The sequence below is a fragment of the Staurois parvus genome, unplaced genomic scaffold, assembly GCF_062004578.1.
Source record: "Staurois parvus isolate SC_StPar_1 unplaced genomic scaffold, SC_StPar_1.0 ptg000746l, whole genome shotgun sequence".
Lineage (NCBI taxonomy): Eukaryota > Metazoa > Chordata > Amphibia > Anura > Ranidae > Staurois > Staurois parvus.
The window spans coordinates 1,605,940-1,630,219 of record NW_028318542.1 but is presented as its reverse complement, the minus strand read 5'-3'; the positions used below and the strand labels follow the sequence as shown (position 1 = coordinate 1,630,219).

The following is a 24,280-nucleotide window of genomic DNA, read 5'->3' as shown; positions in this document are numbered from 1 at the left end:
ACTCATAGTGATTTTGCTACTTTTACTGAGATTGTATTGGAATAGCAACACACGCTTAGTCTGCTTTACCTTGATCATGAAAGTCGCTTCTATCCACAATTATTATGTTGCCTTTCATAGTAATCTTTCTGTTTTTCCTAATATTATACAGCAATAGCAACATAATGGGGTTGAGCTCTGCATAGACACCAATCTGCTTCCAGGGTTTTTTTTTGTGTGAAAGCTTAGTTGAACACGCTGATGTTAGAAGCTGATTGGTTACTATGTACAGCTGCACCAGATTCTGAGGGCTCTAGTTTTAGTAAATCTCTCCCTCTGTGTGCCTGTATCTTCAATAGTCTGTTCAGCCGCCATGCTCCTTTCCCTATCATAGCCTGCCTCTTGCAGCCTGTGGGAGCCTGGGACGTAACATTCACAGAGAAGGAACGTATGCCCCCATCTGGATGTGACGTGCCTGAGTGGTCCAAATTGTGCACTGAATTACTTTATATAAATATATATATATATATATATATATATATATATATATATATATATATATTATGTGTGTGTGTGTGTGTGTATATATATATATATATTTATGGACAAAAAGTACAATAACTGTGGTCAGACCTTGCGGGAGATGGGTCCAGGTTAGCCTCACCCCCAATAACTTCTCTCCAAAGCAAACATAGTGAATAAGGGGAGAGCGTGTACAGAATAACATGATGTAGGTGGTATTTCAATCCACTACTAACCAGGGTCATCTGATATGCTCGGTGAAAGGGGCAATGAGGAAAGAAGGGTGAGTAAAATGGCATCATACGGTGCATTGTAAGTGAGACTAAGTAAGGTGGGGTCCTACACGATGAAGGACATGTTACCATGCAAGCTGTGTTAGTGAGTATAGGCAATGGGGGTTTCAGATGGTGCACATCAATACTGTATGTAGGAAGGGGCAGTTGTTGAGCAACAGGAGTATGTGTAACCAAGAATAGTATCATAGAAATGAGCGGAGAAGCAGGTAAAGGAAATAGAATATATAAGGAAAGGAGAGAAAAACATAGATGAGGGGAGGGGGAGCAAGAGGGGAAGGGAAAAAGAGAGAGAGGAGGGGAACGAGAAAGAGAGAGAGAAAAAAAAAGGAGGGGGGGGGCTGGAAAAGAGGGTAGAAAGGAAATAAGGGGGAGGAGGAGAGTGTACCCTGGCAGAGAAAGGGCAGGGGAAAGTTGTAGGGAAGGGGAGGGAAGGGAGGGCAATGGGAGGGGGGTGGAGAGAGAAAGGGGTGATGGGTTGTAGTCTAGACCTTGAAACATACACAGGCCTTTAAGAAATAGAGCCCGATCAAAAACCATGGTCATTCATTATAGAACGCAGCGCTACGCACCTAGCGGTGTGTGGGGTATGTCGAAGTACAGCGTAAATGGGACAGAGATAGCCTATGGGTATGCATGCATAATTCTCAACAGGAGCTCACTTCAGGTAGTGCATTGGTGGGACGTTCCCATAAGGCTATGGTATTCCAAGGTAGTTTGAAAAAAAAATAAAAAAAAATATATATGTATATATATATATATACATTCATTATACACTCACTGGCCACTTTATTATGTACAGCTGTGCAAATGTTTGGTAACACAAATTGGTAACCAGCCAATTACATAGCAGCAACTCAGGGCATTTATGCATCTAGACGTGGTGAAGATGGCTTGCTGAAGTTCAAACTGCGCATCAAAATGAGGAAGAAAGAGTATTTAAGTGACTTTGAACGTGGCATGGTTGTTGGTCTGAGTACTTCAAAACTGCTGATCTACTGGGATTTTCATGCACAGCCATCTCTAGAGTTTACAGAGAATGGCCCGGAAAAGAGAAAATATCCAGTGAACAGCAGTTGTGTGGAGGAAAATGCCTTGTTGACATCAGAGGTCAGAAAATAGGCAGACTGGTTTAAGATAATAGAAAGGCAACAGTAACTCAAATAACCACTCGTTACAACCAAGGTATGCAATGGAATGTTTCCAACACCTTATTGAATCTCTGCCATGAAGAATGAAGGCAGTTCTGAAGGCAAAAGGGGGTCCAACCTGATACTAGCAAGGTGTACAGAGTAAAGTGAGTAAAATCACCGAATCAGTGAATAAATCAGAGGACTAAAAACATATTTTATTTCCTATACGATTGTAATATTTGTGATGATATGGTGAACAAAAGGGGGGCAAAGTAACATTGAAATCTTTTACCCCACTATATATAATCAGACACATCAGTGATCCTATCACATCATGATCCATTACCGCCGTCTTTTCATCTTCGCTATAAATACAGAGCCGACTATTACGAGAACAATGATCACGACAGCAGCCATACATATTGTAAGTATTGCTCCAAAGGGTTCAGATGACTCTTCATGTTGCTCTGCACAAAGGAAACACAACATAATTATGATGTCACAGCAGTCAATGCCAATGATGAATATGTATTTCTTTTGTTTATATTCCTATACTAAATCACCCGGGAAAATCTTAATCTCTGCAACTTTTCTTTAAAGCAGATCTCACTAAGCAGTCCTTATTACATGACAAATATACAGGACTTATGTAAGTAAGGAGTGTATTTATATTTATAATAAATAGGGAGTACTGTTACCGGTATTGGTGCCGATTCCTAGTATTTTCATGAGTACTCATACTCGTGAAAATGCTCCTGATAGCAGAAACCGATACTTTGCAGTGTGATTTGCGTCAATACAAATTGCACCGCAAAGATTAGCATGCAATTTGAACAGTAATGTGATTCCTGTCCAAACTGCATGCAGTTTCCCCACTGCTTCTGTGTGAACCCAGGCATGTCATAACCTGAGATCACACAGGGGCGGTGTGGGAAACCTCCCTGCAGGGATCCCATGCTGATCGGAGAGTGGGCTTGTGGGGATGTATACTATGGAAGCAGATCGTCCATATTCTCAGTAGTAGGAGAGGATAGAAAGCTGCTTCACAGGTCTGGGGATTTGAAATCCCTGCCACTTTCTCTCTTCGCAGGTATGACAGTTTGGGCTAGAGATTTGGGTTTTTGATTGGTCAGCACCATCACACGGACTGTGCCGTCTAGCCCGTACTGTGATCGCTTCAAGGAGAGGGGAGAAAGCGGTGGGGATTTCAAATCCCCAGACCAGGGGCAGACTGACAACTCATGGGGCTCCTGGGCAATAGGGGATCATGGGGCCCCTGTGTCCTTGCCCAAACTCAAAAAAGCCTTTGAAAAGGTACCAGGGGCATCTCATGGGGCCCCCTACTGACCCCGGGCCCTCAGGCAGTGCCCAAGTTTCCAAATGGTCAGTCCGCCCCTGCCCCAGACCTGTGAAGTGACTTCCTCTCCTCTCCTTGCAGGGATGACAGTATGGACTAGACAGCATATGACTGGTCAGCATTGTCCACGTGATGGTGCTGACCAATCAAAAGCCCTCTAGCCTGAACTGTCATCCCTGCCAGGAGAGGAGAGAAAGCAGCTGGGATTTCGAATCCCTGCCACTTTCTCTCCTCTCCTATCACTGAGAATATGGAGCATCTGCCACCATAGTATACATCCTCACACACCCACTTTCCCACTCTCTGCTGCGGGAAACCTCCCTTTGTGAACTCTAACAACCTGGGTTGACACAGGAGCAGTGGGGAAACCACATGCAATTTGGACAGGAATCGCATTCCTGTTCAAATCGAATGCTATTCTTTGTGGTGCAATTTGCATCCATACATTTTGTATGGACCCAAATCGCACCGCAAAGTACTGGTAATCAGTATCGGTGAATACTTGACTGAAAGTGTCAGTACTTGTACCTAATAAAAAAAGAGTATTGGTGCATCCCTGATAAAAAAAAAGTCACAAAGCATTCAATCCTCAGATTCCTATGTCACGCCTATGTTCTCTAATAATGTAGAATCTAGCAAAAGAGATCTCAGAGTGGATAAATAATTTACAGTCTTAGAAGTGTCAGAAACTGAAGTGGTGGTTTCTTCTAAATACAAAGAAACAGTGGTTAGGAGGAGAGGTAAGTATGAAACACAAAATAAAAACAATCTGTTTGTAGGCAGGTAGAGGTCCCCTACTGGTAAAAAAATTTGCATGGGGTGCCTATTAATAAGGAGGGAGGAGCTAGGTATCTGGGATGGGTACCCACAGGAAGAAGTGTGGTATTTCCCTTTGCTTTCCCCTTCAGAAGGGGGTGACTGGTACTTTGTAGAGATACACCTGACAAGGATTACAGAGAACAAGGATCACAAAGCTCCTGTATGACAATTCAATCAGTGGATTTAGATCTTATATGAGACATGATTTGAAAACTGCTGACACCATAGGATGGACTGTATTTTTTTATTGAGTTATTGAGTTGGCCCCTCCCTTTGCAGCTATAACAGCTTCAACTCTTCTGGGAATGATGTCTACAAAGTTTTGAAATGTGTCTATGGGAATGTTTGACCATTCTTTCAGAAGAGCATTTGTGAGGTCAGGCACTGATGTTAGATGAGAAGGCCTGGCTCGTAGTCTCCACTCTAATTCATCTCAAAGGTGTTCCATGGGGTTGTGGTCATCACTCTGTGCATCTCAGTCAAGTTCCTCCACCCCAAACTCACTCATCCATGTCTTTATGGACCTTGCTTTGTGCACTGGTGCGCAATCATGTTGGAAAAGGAAGGGGACATCCCCAAACTCTTCCCACAAAGTTGGGAGTATGAAATTGTCTAAAATGTCTTGGTATGCTTAAGAGTTCCCTTCACTGGCACTAAGAGGCCAAGCCCAACCCCTGAAAAACAACCCCACACCATAATCCCCCCTTCCACCAAACTTTACACTTGGCACAATGCAGTCAGGCAAGTACCGTTCTCCTAGCAACCGCCAAACCCAGATACATCCATCGGAATTGCCAGACAGGAAAGCGTGATTCCTCACACCAGAGAACACGTCTCCACTGCTCTAGAGTCCAGTGGTGGCGTGCTTTACACCACTACATCCGATGCTTTGCATTGCACTTGGTGTTGTAAGGCTTGGATGCAGCTGCTCAGCCATGGAAACCCATTCCATGAAGCTCTCTATACACTGTTGTTGTGCTAATCTGAAGGCCAAATTAAATTTGGAGGTCTTTAGCTATTGACTCTGCAGACAGTTGGCGACTTCTGGGCACTGTGCACTTCAGCATGCGCTGACCCCACTCTGTCTTTTTACGTGGCCTACCACTTCATGGCTGAGTTGCTGTTGTTCCCAGTTGCTTCCACTTTGTTATAATCCCACTAACAGTTGAGAGTGGAATATTTAGTAGCCAGGAAATGTCACGGATGGACTTATTGCACAGGTGGCAACTAGAGATGAGCGAAGAAATGAAAAATTCGATTCGGCTGATTCGGCGAATTCCAGTGTGAAATTTGATTCGATGCGAATTTCTCCGCTACGAAGATGACTTATTTAAAGGGTTTCTAGGCTTCAGAGAGCCTTTAAATTAGTGCAGAACACTGTACCTTTAATTTAAATGCCCTTGGAGATGAGGAAGGAGAAGGAGAAGGAGAAGGATGAGAAGAAGGAGAAGGAGAAGGATGAGAAGAAGGAGAAGGATGAGAAGAAGGAGAAGGAGAAGGATGAGAAGAAGGAGAAGGATGAGAAGAAGGAGAAGGAGAAGGAGAAGGATGAGAAGAAGGAGAAGGATGAGAAGAAGGAGAAGGAGAAGGATGAGAAGAAGGAGAAGGATGAGAAGAAGGAGAAGGATGAGAAGAAGAAGGATGAGAAGAAGGAGAAGGAGAAGGATGAGAAGAAGAAGGATGAGAAGAAGGAGAAGGATGAGAAGAAGGAGAAGGATGAGAAGAAGGAGAAGGATGAGAAGAAGGAGAAGGAGAAGGATGAGAAGAAGGAGAAGGATGAGAAGAAGGAGAAGGAGAAGGATGAGAAGAAGAAGGATGAGAAGAAGGAGAAGGATGAGAAGAAGGAGAAGGATGAGAAGAAGGAGAAGGATGAGAAGAAGGAGAAGGATGAGAAGAAGGAGAAGGAGAAGGATGAGAAGAAGGAGAAGGATGAGAAGAAGAAGGATGAGAAGAAGGAGAAGGAGAAGGATGAGAAGAAGAAGGATGAGAAGAAGGAGAAGGATGAGAAGAAGGAGAAGGATGAGAAGAAGGAGAAGGATGAGAAGAAGGAGAAGGAGAAGGATGAGAAGAAGGAGAAGGATGAGAAGAAGGAGAAGGAGAAGGATGAGAAGAAGGAGAAGGATGAGAAGAAGGAGAAGGATGAGAAGAAGGAGAAGGAGAAGGATGAGAAGAAGGAGAAGGATGAGAAGAAGGAGAAGGAGAAGGAGAAGGATGAGAAGAAGGAGAAGGATGAGAAGAAGGAGAAGGATGAGAAGAAGGAGAAGGAGAAGGATGAGAAGAAGGAGAAGGAGAAGGATGAGAAGAAGGAGAAGGATGAGAAGAAGAAGGATGAGAAGAAGGAGAAGGAGAAGGATGAGAAGAAGGAGAAGGAGAAGGATGAGAAGAAGGAGAAGGATGAGAAGAAGAAGGATGAGAAGAAGGAGAAGGATGAGAAGAAGGAGAAGGATGAGAAGAAGGAGAAGGATGAGAAGAAGGAGAAGGAGAAGGATGAGAAGAAGGAGAAGGATGAGAAGAAGGAGAAGGAGAAGGATGAGAAGAAGGAGAAGGATGAGAAGAAGGAGAAGGAGAAGGATGAGAAGAAGGAGAAGGATGAGAAGAAGGAGAAGGATGAGAAGAAGGAGAAGGAGAAGGATGAGAAGAAGGAGAAGGAGAAGGATGAGAAGAAGGAGAAGGATGAGAAGAAGAAGGATGAGAAGAAGGAGAAGGAGAAGGATGAGAAGAAGAAGGATGAGAAGAAGGAGAAGGATGAGAAGAAGGAGAAGGATGAGAAGAAGGAGAAGGAGAAGGATGAGAAGAAGGAGAAGGATGAGAAGAAGGAGAAGGAGAAGGATGAGAAGAAGGAGAAGGATGAGAAGAAGGAGAAGGAGAAGGATGAGAAGAAGGAGAAGGATGAGAAGAAGGAGAAGGATGAGAAGAAGGAGAAGGATGAGAAGAAGAAGGATGAGAAGAAGGAGAAGGAGAAGGATGAGAAGAAGAAGGATGAGAAGAAGGAGAAGGATGAGAAGAAGGAGAAGGATGAGAAGAAGGAGAAGGAGAAGGATGAGAAGAAGGAGAAGGATGAGAAGAAGGAGAAGGAGAAGGATGAGAAGAAGGAGAAGGAGAAGGATGAGAAGAAGGAGAAGGATGAGAAGAAGGAGAAGGAGAAGGATGAGAAGAAGGAGAAGGATGAGAAGAAGGAGAAGGAGAAGGATGAGAAGAAGGAGAAGGATGAGAAGAAGGAGAAGGAGAAGGATGAGAAGAAGGAGAAGGATGAGAAGAAGGAGAAGGATGAGAAGAAGGAGAAGGATGAGAAGAAGAAGGATGAGAAGAAGGAGAAGGAGAAGGATGAGAAGAAGAAGGATGAGAAGAAGGAGAAGGAGAAGGATGAGAAGAAGGAGAAGGATGAGAAGAAGGAGAAGGAGAAGGATGAGAAGAAGGAGAAGGATGAGAAGAAGGAGAAGGAGAAGGATGAGAAGAAGGAGAAGGAGAAGGATGAGAAGAAGGAGAAGGATGAGAAGAAGGAGAAGGATGAGAGAAAGAAGGATGAGAAGAAGGAGAAGGAGAAGGATGAGAAGAAGAAGGATGAGAAGAAGGAGAAGGAGAAGGATGAGAAGAAGGAGAAGGATGAGAAGAAGGAGAAGGAGAAGGATGAGAAGAAAGAGAAGGAGAAGGATGAGAAGAAGGAGAAGGATGAGGAGAAGGATGAGAAGAAGGAGAAGGAGAAGGATGAGAAGAAGGAGAAGGAGAAGGAGAAGGATGAGAAGAAGGAGAAGGATGAGAAGAAGGAGAAGGAGAAGGATGAGAATAAAGAGAAGGAGAAGGATGAGAAGAAGGAGAAGGAGAAGGATGAGAAGAAGGAGAAGGATGAGAAGAAGGAGAAGGATGAGAAGAAGGAGAAGGAGAAGGATGAGAAGAAGGAGAAGGAGAAGGATGAGAAGAAGGAGAAGGAGAAGGATGAGAAGAAGGAGAAGGATGAGAAGAAGGAGAAGGATGAGAAGAAGGAGAAGGAGAAGGATGAGAAGAAGGAGAAGGAGAAGGATGAGAAGAAGGAGAAGGATGAGAAGAAGGAGAAGGATGAGAAGAAGGAGAAGGATGAGAAGAAGAAGGATGAGAAGAAGGAGAAGGATGAGAAGAAGAAGGATGAGAAGAAGGAGAAGGAGAAGGATGAGAAGAAGGAGAAGGATGAGAAGAAGGAGAAGGATGAGAAGAAGGAGAAGGATGAGAAGAAGGAGAAGGAGAAGGAGAAGCAGAAGAAGAAGGATGAGAAGAAGGAGAAGGATGAGAAGAAGGAGAAGGAGAAGGATGAGAAGAAGGAGAAGGATGAGAAGAAGGATGAGAAGAAGGAGAAGGATGAGAAGAAGGAGAAGGATGAGAAGAAGGAGAAGGATGAGAAGAAGGAGAAGGATGAGAAGAAGGATGAGAAGAAGGATGAGAAGAAGGAGAAGGATGAGAAGAAGGACAGTTCTGTGACAGTTTCTGTCTATTTCTGACAGTTCTGGGACATTCACTCCATACACCGTTTTCAACTGCTGTATGGAGGGAATGTCATAGAACTGTCAGAAATAGACTATTTCTGACAGTTCTGGGACTGTCCTTCCATACAGCGGTTGAAACATTGTATGTATTTGTTTCCATAAATGGATCCATTTATGGAAACAAATACATACAATGTTTCAACCGCTGCATGGAAGGACAGTCCCAGAACTGTCATTAATAGTCTATTTCTGACAGTTCCATGACATTCCCTCCATACAGCGGTTAAAACAGCTGTATGGAGTGAATGTCCCAGATCTGTCAGAAATAGACTATTTATGACAGATCTGGGACATTCACTCCATACAGCTGTTTTAACCGCTGTATGGAGGGAATGTAATGGAACTGTCAGAAATAGACTATTAATGACAGTTCTGGGACATTCACTCCATACAGCTGTTTTAACCGCTGTATGGAGGGAATGTCATGGAACTGTCAGAAATAGACTATTAATGACAGTTCTGGGACTGTCCTTCCATGCAGCGGTTGAAACATTGTATGTATTTGTTTCCATAAATGGATCCATTTATGGAAACAAATACATACAATGTTTCAACCGCTGCATGGAAGGACAGTCCCAGAACTGTCATTAATAGTCTATTTCTGACAGTTCCATGACATTCCCTCCATACAGCGGTTAAAACAGCTGTATGGAGTGAATGTCCCAGATCTGTCAGAAATAGACTATTTATGACAGTTCTGGGACATTCACTCCATACAGCTGTTTTAACCGCTGTATGGAGGGAATGTCATGGAACTGTCAGAAATAGACTATTAATGACAGTTCTGGGACATTCACTCCATACAGCTGTTTTAACCGCTGTATGGAGGGAATGTCATGGAACTGTCAGAAATAGACTATTAATGACAGTTCTGGGACTGTCCTTCCATGCAGCGGTTGAAACATTGTATGTATTTGTTTCCATAAATGGATCCATTTATGGAAACAAATACATACAATGTTTCAACCGCTGCATTGAAGGACAGTCCCAGAACTGTCATTAATAGTCTATTTCTGACAGTTCCATGACATTCCCTCCATACAGCGGTTAAAACAGCTGTATGGAGTGAATGTCCCAGATCTGTCAGAAATAGACTATTTATGACAGTTCTGGGACATTCACTCCATACAGCTGTTTTAACCGCTGTATGGAGGGAATGTCATGGAACTGTCAGAAATAGACTATTAATGACAGTTCTGGGACATTCACTCCATACAGCTGTTTTAACCGCTGTATGGAGGGAATGTCATGGAACTGTCAGAAATAGACTATTAATGACAGTTCTGGGACTGTCCTTCCATGCAGCGGTTGAAACATTGTATGTATTTGTTTCCATAAATGGATCCATTTATGGAAACAAATACATACAATGTTTCAACCGCTGCATTGAAGGACAGTCCCAGAACTGTCATTAATAGTCTATTTCTGACAGTTCCATGACATTCCCTCCATACAGCGGTTAAAACAGCTGTATGGAGTGAATGTCCCAGATCTGTCAGAAATAGACTATTTATGACAGTTCTGGGACATTCACTCCATACAGCTGTTTTAACCGCTGTATGGAGGGAATGTCATGGAACTGTCAGAAATAGACTATTAATGACAGTTCTGGGACTGTCCTTCCATACAGCGGTTGAAACATTGTATGTATTTGTTTCCATAAATGGATCCATTTATGGAAACAAATACATACAATGTTTCAACCGCTGCATGGAAGGACAGTCCCAGAACTGTCATTAATAGTCTATTTCTGACAGTTCCATGACATTTCCTCCATACAGCGGTTGAAACACCTGTATGGAGTGAATGTCCCAGAACTGTCAGAAATAGTCTATTTTTGACAGTTCTGGGACATTCCCTCCATACAGCGGTTTCCGGCAAAAAGTGTATGTGCAGAGTTCCTCTATTCTGCAGATACACTTAGAGGAGCTCTGCAGATACACTTAGAGGAGCTCTGCACATACACTTTTTTCCGGCTTGGAATTATTCTTATTTTCATCCTACTTCTTCTTCTTCTTCTTCATCCTCATCCTCATCCTCTTCTTCTTCTGAGGATGAGGATGAGGATGAAGAAGAAGAAGAAGAAGAAGTAGGATGAAAATAAGATTAATTCCAAGCCGGCAAAAAGTGTATGTGCAGAGCTCCTCTAAGTGTATCTGCAGAGCTCCTCTAAGTGTATCTGCAGAATAGAGGAACTCTGCACATACACTTTTTGCCGGCTTGCAATTATTCTTATTTTCATCCTACTTCTTCTTCTTCTTCTTCTTCTTCTTCTTCTTCTTCATCCTCTTCTTCTTCTTCTGAGGATGAGGATAAAGAAGAAGAAGAAGAAGAAGAAGTAGGATGAAAATAAGATTAATTCCAAACAGGCAAAAAGTGTATGTGCAGAGCTCCTCTAAGTGTATCTGCAGAGCTCCTCTAAGTGTATCTGCAGAATAGAGGAACTCTGCACATACACTTTTTGCCGGCTTAGAATTATTCTTATTTTCATCCTACTTCTTCTTCTTCATCCTCATCCTCAGAAGAAGAGGATGAGGATGAAGAAGAAGAAGAAGAAGAAGAAGAAGAAGTAGGATGAAAAGAAGAATAATTCCAAGCCGGCAAAAAGTGTATGTGCAGAGTTCCTCTATTTCTGACAGTTCTCTCACAGCTTCTTCACATGTACAGCGGTTGAAACATCTGTATCCTAAATGGAAACTAATAGATACAAATTGTATCTATTAGTTTCCATTTAGGATACAGATGTTTCAACCGCTGTACATGTGAAGAAGCTGTGAGAGAACTGTCAGAAATAGAGGAACTCTGCACATACACTTTTTGCCGGCTTGGAATTATTCTTCTTTTCATCCTACTTCTTCTTCTTCTTCTTCTTCTTCTTCTTCTTCTTCTTCATCCTCATCCTCATCCTCTTCTTCTGAGGATGAGGATGAAGAAGTAGGATGAAAAGAAGAATAATTCCAAGCCGGCAAAAAGTGTATGTGCAGAGTTCCTCTATTTCTGACAGTTCTCTCACAGCTTCTTCACATGTACAGTGGTTGAAACATCTGTATCCTAAATGTAAACTAATAGATACAATGTTTCAACCGCTAAACATGTGTTCCTTCTGTCAGAGAACTGTCAGAAATAGCGGAGCTCACTGCAGGGACACTTTTGCCGGCTGATCGGGAAATCTTCGATTCGCGCACCCGAAGTAGGCAAAATTTCGGTTTCGACGCGAATCGAATATTTCCTGAAATTCGACTCGAATTCCGGTTCGCCTAGTTCGATTCGCTCATCTCTAGTGGCAACCTATCACGGGACCACGCTTGGAGTCACTGAGCTCCTGAGAGCGACCCATTCTTTCACAAATGTTTGTAGAAGCAGTCTGCATGCCTAGGGGCTTGATTTTATACACCTGTGGCCATGGAGGTGATTGGAATACCTGAATCCTATGATTTGGAGGGGAGTCCCAATACTTATGGCAATAAAGGCCCCTTTCACAAGGACGTTCCATGTGTCTGCTTTTCTTCTGTCCATTTAAGGATGAAAAACGGACACCCATGTATTTCTATATTCTAGCGGATGTAAACGGATCATCATCTGTTTACATCCGTTAATGTCCGCATCCGTTAACATCCATTTTTTTTTAAAGAAAGAAAACCCTATTTTTCCTCTGTTAAAAAAAAATGGAACGGAAGAAAAACGGATGTAAACGGACAAAAATGGATGTAAACAGATGAAAACCGATGTAAACAGATGAAAAACAGATGAAAACCGTACGAAAAATGGATGTAAATGGACAAAAATGGATGTAAACAGGTGAAAACGGATGTAAACAGATGAAAAACGGATGAAAACCGGGTGAAAAACAGATGTAATTGGACTAAAACGGATGAAAAGTGGACGAAAAACGGATGAAAACTGGACGAAAAACGGATGAAAAACTGATGTAAACTGATGAAAAACTTACATAAACTGATGAAAAACAGATGTGAACTAATCCATTTGTTCTTGGAAAAAACGTGACTGAACTGATGATAAAAACAGAACACCCGTGTGAAAGGGGCCATAGTGTATGTGCTTTACTGGTACAAGCCTGGCCAGCTTTTTTTGTTTTTCTTGCTGCTTTGATCTGACTTGCTGTTAGAGAGTAGCTACCAGGAGCGGACTGACCATTTGGAAACTCGGGCACTGCCCGAGGGCCTGGGGTCAGTAGGGGGCCCCATGAGATGCCCCTGGTACCTTTTTCATAGGCTATTTTGAGTTTGGGCAAGGACACAGGGGCCCATGATCCCCTATTGCCCGGGGGCCCCATGAGTTGTCAGTCCGCCCCTGGTAGCACGTTAGTTCTCCGTGGTCCCACTGTATATAGGAGTGTAGCCACCCACTCCTGAGATGGGCTATGAACTTTGGGATGTATATTGTGCGTAGATCAATGCCCATGACTGCAACTGTCCTATACTGCTCCTTCCAAACAAACAGAAGTGGGAGGAAAAAGGAAAGGCTCAAGAGCTCATGGAGGATGTTACAAGGTCCTAGAGGTAAGAAATAATTTCATGAAAAATAGATCACAGGGCCATCACGTAGATGTTCATTAATTATTTTTATAGAATAAGGATATCATTCAGCGTCACTCCAATATTATTGTTACTTTAACTCTTCTTTGCATTTTTGAGCATTTTGTTTAATTATTGATAGGGCCTTTTTAAGAAACATGAAAAAGGAAATGGTAATAAAGAATATATATATATAAACTATGTTACAGCTAAAAACTCTTGTAGAGGTTGTTTAGTTTACAATTCTCTTTATATATGTCCATAGTTTAACTTACTCCATTCTACCAGTAGTGGTGACTCATGCAGGCTGCTGTGAGTGACATTACAGGTGTAGACATCATCATGGTTTGTGGTGATGTTCAGCCGTAGCCAGGTGAGGTAGGTGAAGTCAGGAAGGGGTAAGGTAACTCTCTCCACCAGGTTTTCATGTACTTGCTCTTCGTTATGGTACCAGGTCATGGAGATGGTCTTGGGGTAATGTCCATATGCCTGGCAGTTCAACTTATCATTGGAATGTGGGATGGCCATATGTGTCACTATTACAACTGGTTCCTCTGCAAGAAGAGAGACATGAAAAGATAAGATTAAGTATGACCATAGACCATTTTTATCATCCAATTTGCCAAAGATTGGACAAAGTCATAGAATGATCAGTTCACACTAGCAAACAATTAAAGGAGGAGCACGGCCAAAGCTCAGTTGGCCATACTTTTCATTTGGGTCACTTACCTTTGCACTCCTGTAACATAGATTCAGCCAACATCGTGCTAAGTCCACTGTCAGTTAACATCACAGACCCGCCTCAGTCTCTAACAGGATCCCGACAGTAATGTCAGGATCATTCAAGATTCCTGTCCAGCAGCTGGCTCAGCTTCTCATTGAGCTAGCACTTCTGCTGCACAGCCCATCATTCCAGTGAGCACTGGAGGTGCAGAGCAGACAGTGGGGATTGACAGTCACCGCTCTCTGCTCAGAGTACACCCAAGAACAGTCATGTTATCACCCGCTTCTCAGGCTTAGAGGTGGCAGGGGGCAGATACAGCATTAGACCGATGCTACATCAGGTAGACAAATACTGTATGAATGTTTAATCTTTTACAATCCCCCCCACTTCTCCTTTAACATACTAGTTTTCTACCATGATAGAAAATCAATCTCTGCAACTGGGTAACAGAAATTATCAATGCAAATCAAAGAGACTGATGGGCACTGGAAATGATGTGAAATCAGTGTAGGAGCTGGTCTGCCACATACCATATACCAGTGGGCTCCAAAAGTTCTAAACAAAGGGGCAGTTTACTTCAGACTTTAGGGGGCTGAGCTGTAGCCAGTGGGAGTAGAAAATGCTTCAGTGTCAGTAGGAATAGACAATGTCTCAGGTTTGGTGGTCAGTGGGATTAAAAAATTACATATTGCCCAGTAGGTGGAGGAATAGTGCCCTATCAATGGTATTAGTGGAAGGAATAGGGCCCATTGTTGGTGTCAGTTGGATGAACAATAACCAATCAATTACTGTATATCAGTGGGAGCAATTGTGCCCAATCGTTTATATCAGTGGAAGGAATAGTGCCCCATCTTTGGTGTCAGTGGGAGGAATAGTGCCCCATCTTTGCTGTCAGTGTAAGGAATGGTGCCTCATTAATGGTGTAAGTGGGAGGAATAGTGCCTCATATCAATGGGAAGAACAATGTGCACAGGGCCAGATAATGGCAAGCAAAGGGCCACATTTGGCCCTTGAGCACTAGTCTGGAGATCACTGCCATATACTATTAGAATGATTTGAAATTTCAAGCAAAATTGTCTTTTTTTAAATCAATGATGTCTGAATTGATTGAACTGTTTTGGTTCATACAGTCATGTACATCATCTTAGTTTAATCCAATCTTCATAAAGTCAAATAATTATTGTCTCAGCAAGCCTTGAGCAAATACAATTTTCAAATCTCATACATATTCTCAAGGGCGGACTGACAACTCATGGGGCCCTCGGGCAGTAGGGGATCATGGGGCCCCTGTGTCCTTGCCCAAACTCAAAAAAGCCTATGAAAAAGGTACCAGGGGTATCTCATGGGGCCCCCTACTGACCCCGAGCCCTCGGGCAGTGCCCGAGTTTCCAAATGGTCAGTCCGCCCCTGCATATTCTGTTGCCTGTAGAAAATGACTGAATTACAAGTTCCTCAAAATCTAAACAAGCCTTTCTTATTCCAGTTTTGAGATATTGGAGAATGGCTCTGCTGACAAAATTCTGAAGTAGTGTGTGAAGACAGCATGACTGCTGACTTGTGATCTGTGGTGGATTACTTAGTCAGTAGTGGCGGGCCTGTGGTGAGCAGGCGATCAGGAACAAAGAGGAGAACACAAAACACGTGTTGCTCACTTGCATTTCTAGTTTATTGTGTTAAACAGAAATGGATTACTTATACAGATAATTATTTTCTATATAGTGGCAGCACAGGCCACATGGAAAATGCATCAGTTTGTATTAGAGAATTACCATTACTAACACATAGGATACTAAACAGAGAAAGTGAGTTTTAGAACAAACATAAAACTGAACAAAGATAACATAAACAAAAGTGTGGCTAGTCTGTATTTAAAGAAGAGACATTGTCATGTCAAAAGGGGCCATATCACAGTTATCTCAAAACTGTGACCTGCAGACTAGATGTGGCCTTCTGTTTGCCTGTATCCAACCCTTGGGGCACTCTTCCTTCCATTGATACCAACGTTGGGGCTGTATTTCATCCAATGACACCAGCACTGGGGCATAATTCTTGACACTGACACCAACAATGGCGCACTATTGCTTCCACTAACACCAATGATGGGACACTATTCCGTCTGCTGACACCAACAATGAGGCACAATTCCTCCCACTGACACCAATAAAGAGGCCTTATTTCTCCCACTGACCCCAATGATGGAGCATAATTCCTACTCCTAAAAATAGGGGGCTATTTCTCCTCTCACTGACCACAGGTCATGTGTAATGTTTTTTCCTCCCTTGGCCACCAAGTCTGAGGCACTGTTTACTCCCTTTGATGCTGGGGCATTATTCACTCCCCTTGGCCATAGCCCAGCCCCCCTAAACTCTGACGGACCATAAACTCGCTCTTTGTTTAAATTGTTTGGAGACTTCTGCTCTACTGAATTTCTCAGTGGAGTGGTTGTCCCTGACTCCACTACATTGTGCTGTCTGACAGCACAGCTTACTATCACAAGCCAGGGTATGCTCCAGCTGCATCTTAGAATCTGAGTTTTGTTTCTGTTTCATACAGCTCGGCTGTCATGGTCAGGGGTCAGGCTTGGAGACCAGTAGCTAAGCAGTAGAGAGGCTTCCACTGACCAGCTGGATACAGGTAGCAGCAGGACACCCTGGCAGATGACATAGGCTCACTCGAGGTGCGGAGAGCAAGCACTAACCAGTGTTTATCAGAGCTGATGGTGGAGATGGGTTTTGCTGTGTTCTAGTACCAGATCGTGGTTCTCAGGATTGCCCCACCAGGAGGGGATCAAGACAGGGTCCAGTAGCAGATATAGCAAGTAGGGATCAGGGGCTGACTGACAACTCATGGGGCCCCCGGGCAATAGGGGATCATAGGGCCCCTTTGTCCTTGCACAAACTCAAAAAAGCCTATGAAAAAGGTACCAGGGGCATCTCATGGGGCCCCCTACTGACCTCGGGCCCTTGGGCAGTGCCCAAGTTTCCAAATGGTCAGTCTGCTCCTGGTAGGGATCAAGCAGAAGAGTAGTCAGTAAACAAGCCAAAGGTTGGTAACAAGTGGTCGCAGTTGGGGTTCGCTGAAGAAAACCAGGCACAACGTATCTATCATACTGAGTGGGGCATACCATGACAGTGGGAATTTGTCTGCAGCGCTACCCACTTGAGAGCCACTGGTTTTGGGTCCCCCTATTTTCCTGCACAGCCAGGGAACACACATTTGCCAACTTTCACTCAGTCAGTAACCAGTCCATGGGCTTGTTTTTGTTGTTTTATTTAGGGGTAAACAACTTGGATAGGGTCTAGGGGTATATGGGATGCCCAGCTTGACCTGAAACTATTCATTCTCAGGGTAACTTTCACAAAATATATGATCTTGGACTTTTTACTCCCTCCAGATTGGCATCAGTCTCTTCACGGACCATTTACAAAGTCTCTGTGTGGAGCTCTTGATCCCTTCAAAGCAAACGTCTTCAGACCCTAGCTAGAAACTACCCATCCACCTAGTTGTCTTTTGAAGAGTATCCCAGAGCAAGAGATTCTAGTACAGGCTTGCAGCACTGCCCAATGGAGAACTGGTTGGGTATAGCACCTAGTAGTCTTCTTTCCTGTAGGCCCCGGGAGTGTAGAGGTACTCACACTGTCCTTGCGTGCTGTAGCTTTGGAAAAAAACTGCTTTCAGGACTTTTGCTGGGCAGGTTTACTTCCAGGCTAACAGGCTGTCCATCCTCAGTAGACTCCCTCCATTAGCTTCCTTCTCCCATCTCTCTGAACTCCAGCCTGGAGGCAGTACCCCCCTTCCAGGCTACACAACAGGACTTCTCAGCACTCCATCTTCCACCCAATTCCCCTGTTGGTCCAGTGCTCTCATATTTATGGTTCAGTCTGCCACACTGCCAGGCCTCCTGCCCGGGATTGGTCAGACTACCATGAATATGCAGATCAGCTCCTCGTGGCCTCCACTCACTTGATTCTAGAAACTTCTCCAAGCTTCCAGAACAGGGGAGTACCAGAGGACTGACCTGTAGAGCCCTCCAACGTGACCTAAAGTAAACCCTTTGACTCACACCCAGACTTCTAGCAAGCTTCTAAGTACACTCACAAACTATTTACACAAGAGGGCGCTGAATGTCAATTTAACGTATACAGGCATACATTGCAGGAATTGTCATAAGCACCTCTTGAAGTATAATTATAGCCTCCAACATAAAAATAGATGTCTTTCAGCACTAAAACCCTAGTCCCTCAGCATTTACAGTTTTTCCTTAGTCCTCCATGCAAGGTCCCACAAATACCCTGGAGCCTGTAGTGAAGGCCACCTACTGCATCTTCCTGTGATAGGGTGGCAACAATGCTGCATTACTCCTGAATTCAGAGCAGAGCTGCCACTCTCATGTAGGCTCTACCTGCTTGCACAGCAGTGGGATAAGACAATGTTGCAGCTGGAATGGTTATTAGCATTGTCACTGCTGATTCACAAGCATGTAGCTTGTCAATCAGCAGTTTGCCATGCCCATTCCTGCCCACTGCTTTCTGGATTGACAGCACGGCCTCTGTTGATGAAAACCTTCCACTGTGAGCTGCAGTGTCTGGGAGGTGAAGCATTTGAAACACAAATGAAGGAGGCTATGGATCAGTCAAGGAAGGTCAAGGAAGTTTTCGGTGGACTGTATGAGACTTCTGCATCACATAATACATGGATTTGGGGCTTGTTTAGACTGTAACTGTAAGCCTTTAAATGAAATCTATTTAAAATCTATAAAAATAAAAAATATATATTTAAATACAGTGTTTAATAAGCAAATAATGAAAAATACATTTTCAGTTTTTGAATTACTGACACGTCCCTCTCCCTCTGCATTCCTCTTGCCATTACTTGTCTCAGGAAAAGTACTCAAAGCCGAGACAAGGTGCAGCTATGAATCAGCCGTCTCCTTTATTGCTGTTGTTGGATCAGCAGGACAGAATGGGGCAGATCAGACCTCATAACTAGGGTTAGAAAGCACTTACAAACATGGAACAAAGTACTACAGTACCTGTACTTTGTCCCATTGGGGACAGAACTGTAAAATGAAAAATATTATAACAGATCTTTAATGAGTCAAAAATGTATATTACATACTGTGTGAAGTTAATAGGCAGTACCTGTCCTGTTAAAGGTGCAGTCCCCCTGTGACAGCAGCTCAGAAATCTGTGGTTTGCAGCCATTTTCCACAGTATTCTTTATTTCTTCCATCTCAATCTTATTCATATTTAAATCGTAAGCAAAGATGTCCGCTTTTGCATCCTCCGCTGTCCATTTCATTTCCTTCATGTTAAAGTTTAAGAATGGTCGCCCGTCATAGTGAAAACTGTGTGTTGTTTTAAATGTAGTGTTGTAGAGGACACAGCCACTCAACAACTGCAAAACAGGGAACCCTGAAATCACAGAAAACAGTTTTACTTTTTACGTTTTTACTTTCTAGCATTAGTATGACTGTGTGGGAAGCCTTGACTTGTAATTTTATCGGATCAAAAACCTGAGAGTGAACAGGATGCATGCAGGTTTACTACAAATAAAAATAATTATTTACTTCTTTATGCTGCATTGAACAGATCTGCACTGTAGGGAAGGCAAGCACTAAGGCGAGGTCTACACCTAGCATCTCATGAAAAAAAGTTTTTGTGTGCGTTTTTTGTGCACGTTTTCACGCTACGTTTTTGTACTTCCAGAACACTCAGGTGTTAATGCTGCCTGAATAAACCAGTAGCATGTAACCTGATGTAGCACCCTGCCAAAAGTTAGCCTAAATTTAGTTTTTGGTTTCAGTGTAGTCAATGGAGTGGTGATCTGATTCTTTGGTCTAAGCTGGGTGTTTGATTGCCCCTGCATAATATAGAGTAAGAGGATCAGTCACTGAGTTATGAATATTTATAAGATCTCAGCCGATCTCTAGGATGGGAAGATCCAAAAGTTGGTTGTGGAAGATGATACATATTTGTGGAGGACTATACAGACTTGTGCTTTCTTAGGAGAGTTCCTCTTCTCTTGGGGCTACTATTGTGAGAGTTGCAGTTTGGACCTCAGCTGGCATTGGACTGGGGGCCTAAAGAAGATTGCTGAAGGTCTCCTGGAGGGCATTGCTTTTGGGGTCCTAGTCTGGAGATGGAACCTTTTGTTTTTCTCCCTCACTGGAGAGTGCCAAGTGGAAGTTGGGTGGCAGACAGCTCCTGGGACATTGTGAGTAAGACCTGAGTTTGAGACTCCCATGCATGCCTGCTGCTATTCCCTAACTCCTCTCAAACTATTGGCTGGCTTCTGTGCTGGAAACATGTCAGTATTAGGGCTCATTCACGTGGGCGCCAAAGCCTGAGACATGTTTTTTATGAGCCCGGAGCACCATGGAATTGTGTGCAGGTATGCCGGCATGGGTGCAGAGCTCTGAACGCACACTGTCTACTTGGGGATCTACAACTGTCCCTGTAGACCATACAGTTGCTGCATCTCCATTGCCTAACATAGGTTGCCTGCACACAACTTCATGGTTCCCAAAACACATTAAGAACATGGCTTTTACATACTGCAGACTTTGGTGCCCATCTGAATGAGCCCTATGTTTCTTCGAACTCATCCGTAGCCCCCTCCGCCCCCCCCCATTCATTATCGGAGTGCTTCTGTTCTATCATTGGTTACAATTTAAAGAAGAACAATAGTCTTACGCTATGTGCTCATATCTGTATTCATTTTACCGATCATACAGGCAAAGTTTTCTGGCACAAAGTTCCTGCATACATATTCAGTAAAATACTTGCATTTAGATGCACTTAAACGCGTAAAGACATGCATGGATTTAAATGTGTACATTTCTAGCTCTATATCCTCCTGCTTTGTTTTCATTCCCAGAATCCACTTTTTCATCTATGTACAGTATATACATACTGTATATACGTGTTTACATGCATATGTGCGTAAAATGCATGTAAACACGTATAACTCATTTTTCATTTTTTAGTTATGGATCTGAATGCAGAGAATATTTACGCACCAGTGTGCATATCTCCATTGAAAATAATACACCTGCATTCAGATCCATAGACAAAAAAAGTGCTTTGAATTGCATTTTATTTACGGTTGTATGCAAAAACTTTAATTATAATGAAAATGAAATCATTTTGGAAGTTTCCACACCCCACATCTCCTACCTTCCCTCTGTTCCAGTCCTGTAAGGGTCTGTGTCCACAGGCATTGGACTTGTGTTGGCATCAGTTTAATATCAATTTTAGATAATTTGGAGATTGTTTAGAATGTATTGATAGGTGCATTTCACCTGCAGTTGACCTCAGGGCGTATGTACCACAAGGCAAAAAAGGCACTTGCCTAGGGCAGCATTTTTCAAGGGGGGCAACACCTCCCCCAGAAGAAGAGATGAAAGAAGGGACACGTGCACCATGGGAACCAGGTGAGATCCGAGAGAGGCTACGGGCTGCTTGATGGTGTATCATCATGTAGAGCCTGGCTCTCGTTCCCTTCCCGGGGATGACCAGAGCTGTGGAGATGAGTGTCTCTCTATTGCCGGGGGTGGGGGGGTTAGTGGAAGACTTTCCCGGGTGGGGGGCAGGGGTGTTGTTGGTCAATGTCAGGCTCTCTCCACTGGAGGGGGAAGGGGGGTTGTGTTGGTCGGTGTCCATGAATGCAGACAATTTTTGTGTTGCCTAAGGCAGCACAAAACCTAAATACACCACTGGTTGACCTCCTTCTGACCTGCGTTTGACCTGCTTCAAGTGGATTTTGCATTCCCATAGATTTGTATGCCTGTCTGACATTAACAAAAGCCAGTCAACACAGGCCGTACATGGATTGAAATTCGTCCAGTTCAGCAGGATCCAGTTGAATTTTGCTCCATCTATGGCAGTACTTGTTCATGAAAAATCGATCTATTAAATGTGGGGAGTCCCGCTGTCAGCCTGGGTTCACACTGATGCAGTGCGACACGTTGCATGTGATTCACATGGGAACCTCACTGCATTCCTGTGCAAATCACATGTGATTTTTGTGCGGTGCAATTTGATCTATACATTTTGTATGGTTCAAATCGCACCGCATCTGCACCAAAAATGTGCAGGAGCCTTTTTTAGTCCGCACCAGAATCAGATTGCATGGGTGCAATCATGCAATCCAATTCTGCACATCAAATTGCAATTTGCGAACTGATTTTGGGGTGTTGTTAACGTAAAATACACACCCGCAGTGGCTCATATGAATGAGGTGTAATTATGACGTGGTGCGGAAATCGCACAGAAACCAGTGCAAATTCCGCACCGCATCAGTGTGAACCCGGGCTCAGAGTACAATGACACAACGGAGAGGATTGCTTCATCCACATCGAATGAGTGGATGGGGGAATCAGTTCAGTTTTTCCATTCAGCTAAACAGAAAAAAAAAAAACAAAGCAATGTATGGCCAGCTTCAGGTTCCTCAGAATTTGACATGTCTGGAAGCGTCTCCCATGCTTTGCACTGTGGTTCCATCCCTCAAACCCTATGTAACTTCTAAGTCGTGTCCTAAAAGTTTTGTATAAAGCAAATATTTTACATATTTTAAATAAACATATTAAAAAGAATTTGAACAGTAATGAATACACTTTAAAAAAAATTCATTCACAATATGTTTGCTTTATAAAAACTAACCAACAATGATCATATTATTTACATAATCCTGTTAATGTTCTAATTGTGGTGCAGACCCCTGATGGACATTGCAGTTTTGTCCTCCATTCTCTTCTCTGGATGTAAAGTCAGCCAGGCACACAGCAGCACGGACAGTCTTACAGCTCAGTGGCCAGGCAGGGAATGTCTTTTTAGGTCATTTAATTCTCGTTGAACTTGGTTGGGGTTGGATTGCAGGGTGAGCTTTGGAAAACTCCAAATTTAGTGCACAGTTAGGACACTCTCTGACTTGACTATACTCTTCAGGCTAATCCTCCTCTTCATTGACAGCAGGGGAACAAGAAAATCAGGGACTTCAAGCAAAGGGACAGTCCCAATTCTACAGCACTAGAGCTGATGCTCAAAGGGTTAGAGCAGCAAACAATCACTAGGATCATACACTCAGGTCTATACTCACAATGTCCCTGTGTACTTGGATACCTCCATCCAATATTGACACTTCTCCTGTGAACTTCCAAGTCAGATCTTCAGTGAACCCCCTTTAATTTAGCCCCATCTCCTCTCAGAAAGTCGCCCCCTCCCCCATTCTCACTGAGTTGGGACCTCAATGAACTCTTGCTGACTTGCGACTAGGTCTTCTCCTACTGGACAAGGACCCTGCTGCTCCAGGCCCCAGACTATTTATGCACTCCTCAGCCATCTACTGGGCATCCTCTTCCCCAGGGATTGACTGAAACCATATGAATATTCAAGTCCAGGGTCTGCCCCATCCAACCCACTACATTCTAGAATCCACTAGAAGGCAGGGGGAAGTAGTTGAGCCCTTGCCACTAGTTCTTCTCTTCCTGGACAAGGATCCTGCTGCTCCAGGTCCCAGACTATTTACGCACTCATCAGTCATTTGCTGGCCATCCTCTCCCCCAGGGATTGGCTGAGACCATATGAATATTCAAGTCCAGGGTCTGCCTCATCCAATCCACTACATTCTAGAATCCACTAGAAGGCAGGGGGAAGTAGTTGAGCCCTTGTGGCTAGTTTTTCTCCTCCTGGACAAGGACCCTGCTGCTCTAGGCCCCAGACTATTTATGCACTCCTCAGCCATCTACTGGGCATCCTCTCCCCCAGGGATTTTACTGAGACCGTATGAATATTCAAGTCCAGGGTCTGCCTCATCCAATCCACTATATTTTAGAATGCACTAGAAGGCAGGGGGAAGTAGTCGAGCCCTTACGGCTAGGTCTTCTCCTCCTGGACAAGGACCCTGCTGCTCCAAGCCCCAGACTATTTATGCACTGCTCAGCCATCTACTGGGCATCCTCTCCCCCAGAGATTGGCTGAGACCATATGAATATTCAAGTCTAGGGTCTGCCTCATCCAACCCACTACATTCTAGAATCCACTAGAAGGCAGGGAGAAGTAGTCGAGTCCGCAGCCAGTGAGACACAGAACAGCCAAACATAATCGCACACCCCTCCAATGATTACGGAGAAGCTAAAAACTACATTTTTCTGAACCTCTCTAGCAACCTATTCTATTAGGGTGCTACACAATGTAGTCTGTACAAAACAAAAAAAAAAAGGTTCACTCACCTTTAGTATCATTCATATGATCCGTAATGTTCTGGAACAAAATTTGCAGCTTCTGCTGGAACTTTAACTCACTAATACTGGCATCCATTAAGGTGGAATAGGTGGTCTTAAACCAGGGCACCCTGCGCTCTATCACCTGATTGTCACTGTCGTACCGGTACAGCGTGATGTCA

The 24,280-nt window shown here is 43.6% G+C and overlaps 2 protein-coding genes across 2 annotated transcripts in view; one reads left to right on the top strand and one right to left on the bottom strand.

Annotated features, from left to right (window-relative positions):
* The window catches only part of LOC149445091 (cytochrome P450 2G1-like), a 776,615-nt gene that overhangs the window by 96,655 nt on the left and 655,680 nt on the right, over nt 1-24,280 (top strand). The gene's annotated exons all lie outside the window — the stretch shown is intronic.
* On the bottom strand, nt 2,139-19,283 carry LOC149445096 (HLA class I histocompatibility antigen, C alpha chain-like). Its single transcript, XM_089654128.1, has 3 exons — nt 19,018-19,283; nt 13,428-13,706; nt 2,139-2,394 (listed from the first exon to the last, which is right to left on the bottom strand). The coding sequence occupies exons 1-3, from the start codon at nt 19,184-19,186 to the stop codon at nt 2,270-2,272; spliced, it is 573 nt and encodes a 190-aa protein (XP_089510254.1). The 5' UTR covers nt 19,187-19,283; the 3' UTR covers nt 2,139-2,269.

Coding starts and splice junctions, on each gene's coding strand:
- LOC149445096 (XM_089654128.1), bottom strand. CDS start 19,186: ATGAAGGAAATGAAATGGACAGCGGAGGATGCAAAAGCGGACATCTTT. Junction 13,707..19,017: donor CTGCACCTTTAACAGGACAG/GTACTGCCTATT, acceptor CTCTTCTTGCAG/AGGAACCAGTTGTAATAGTG. Junction 2,395..13,427: donor ACCACTACTGGTAGAATGGA/GTAAGTTAAACT, acceptor TCCTTTGTGCAG/AGCAACATGAAGAGTCATCT.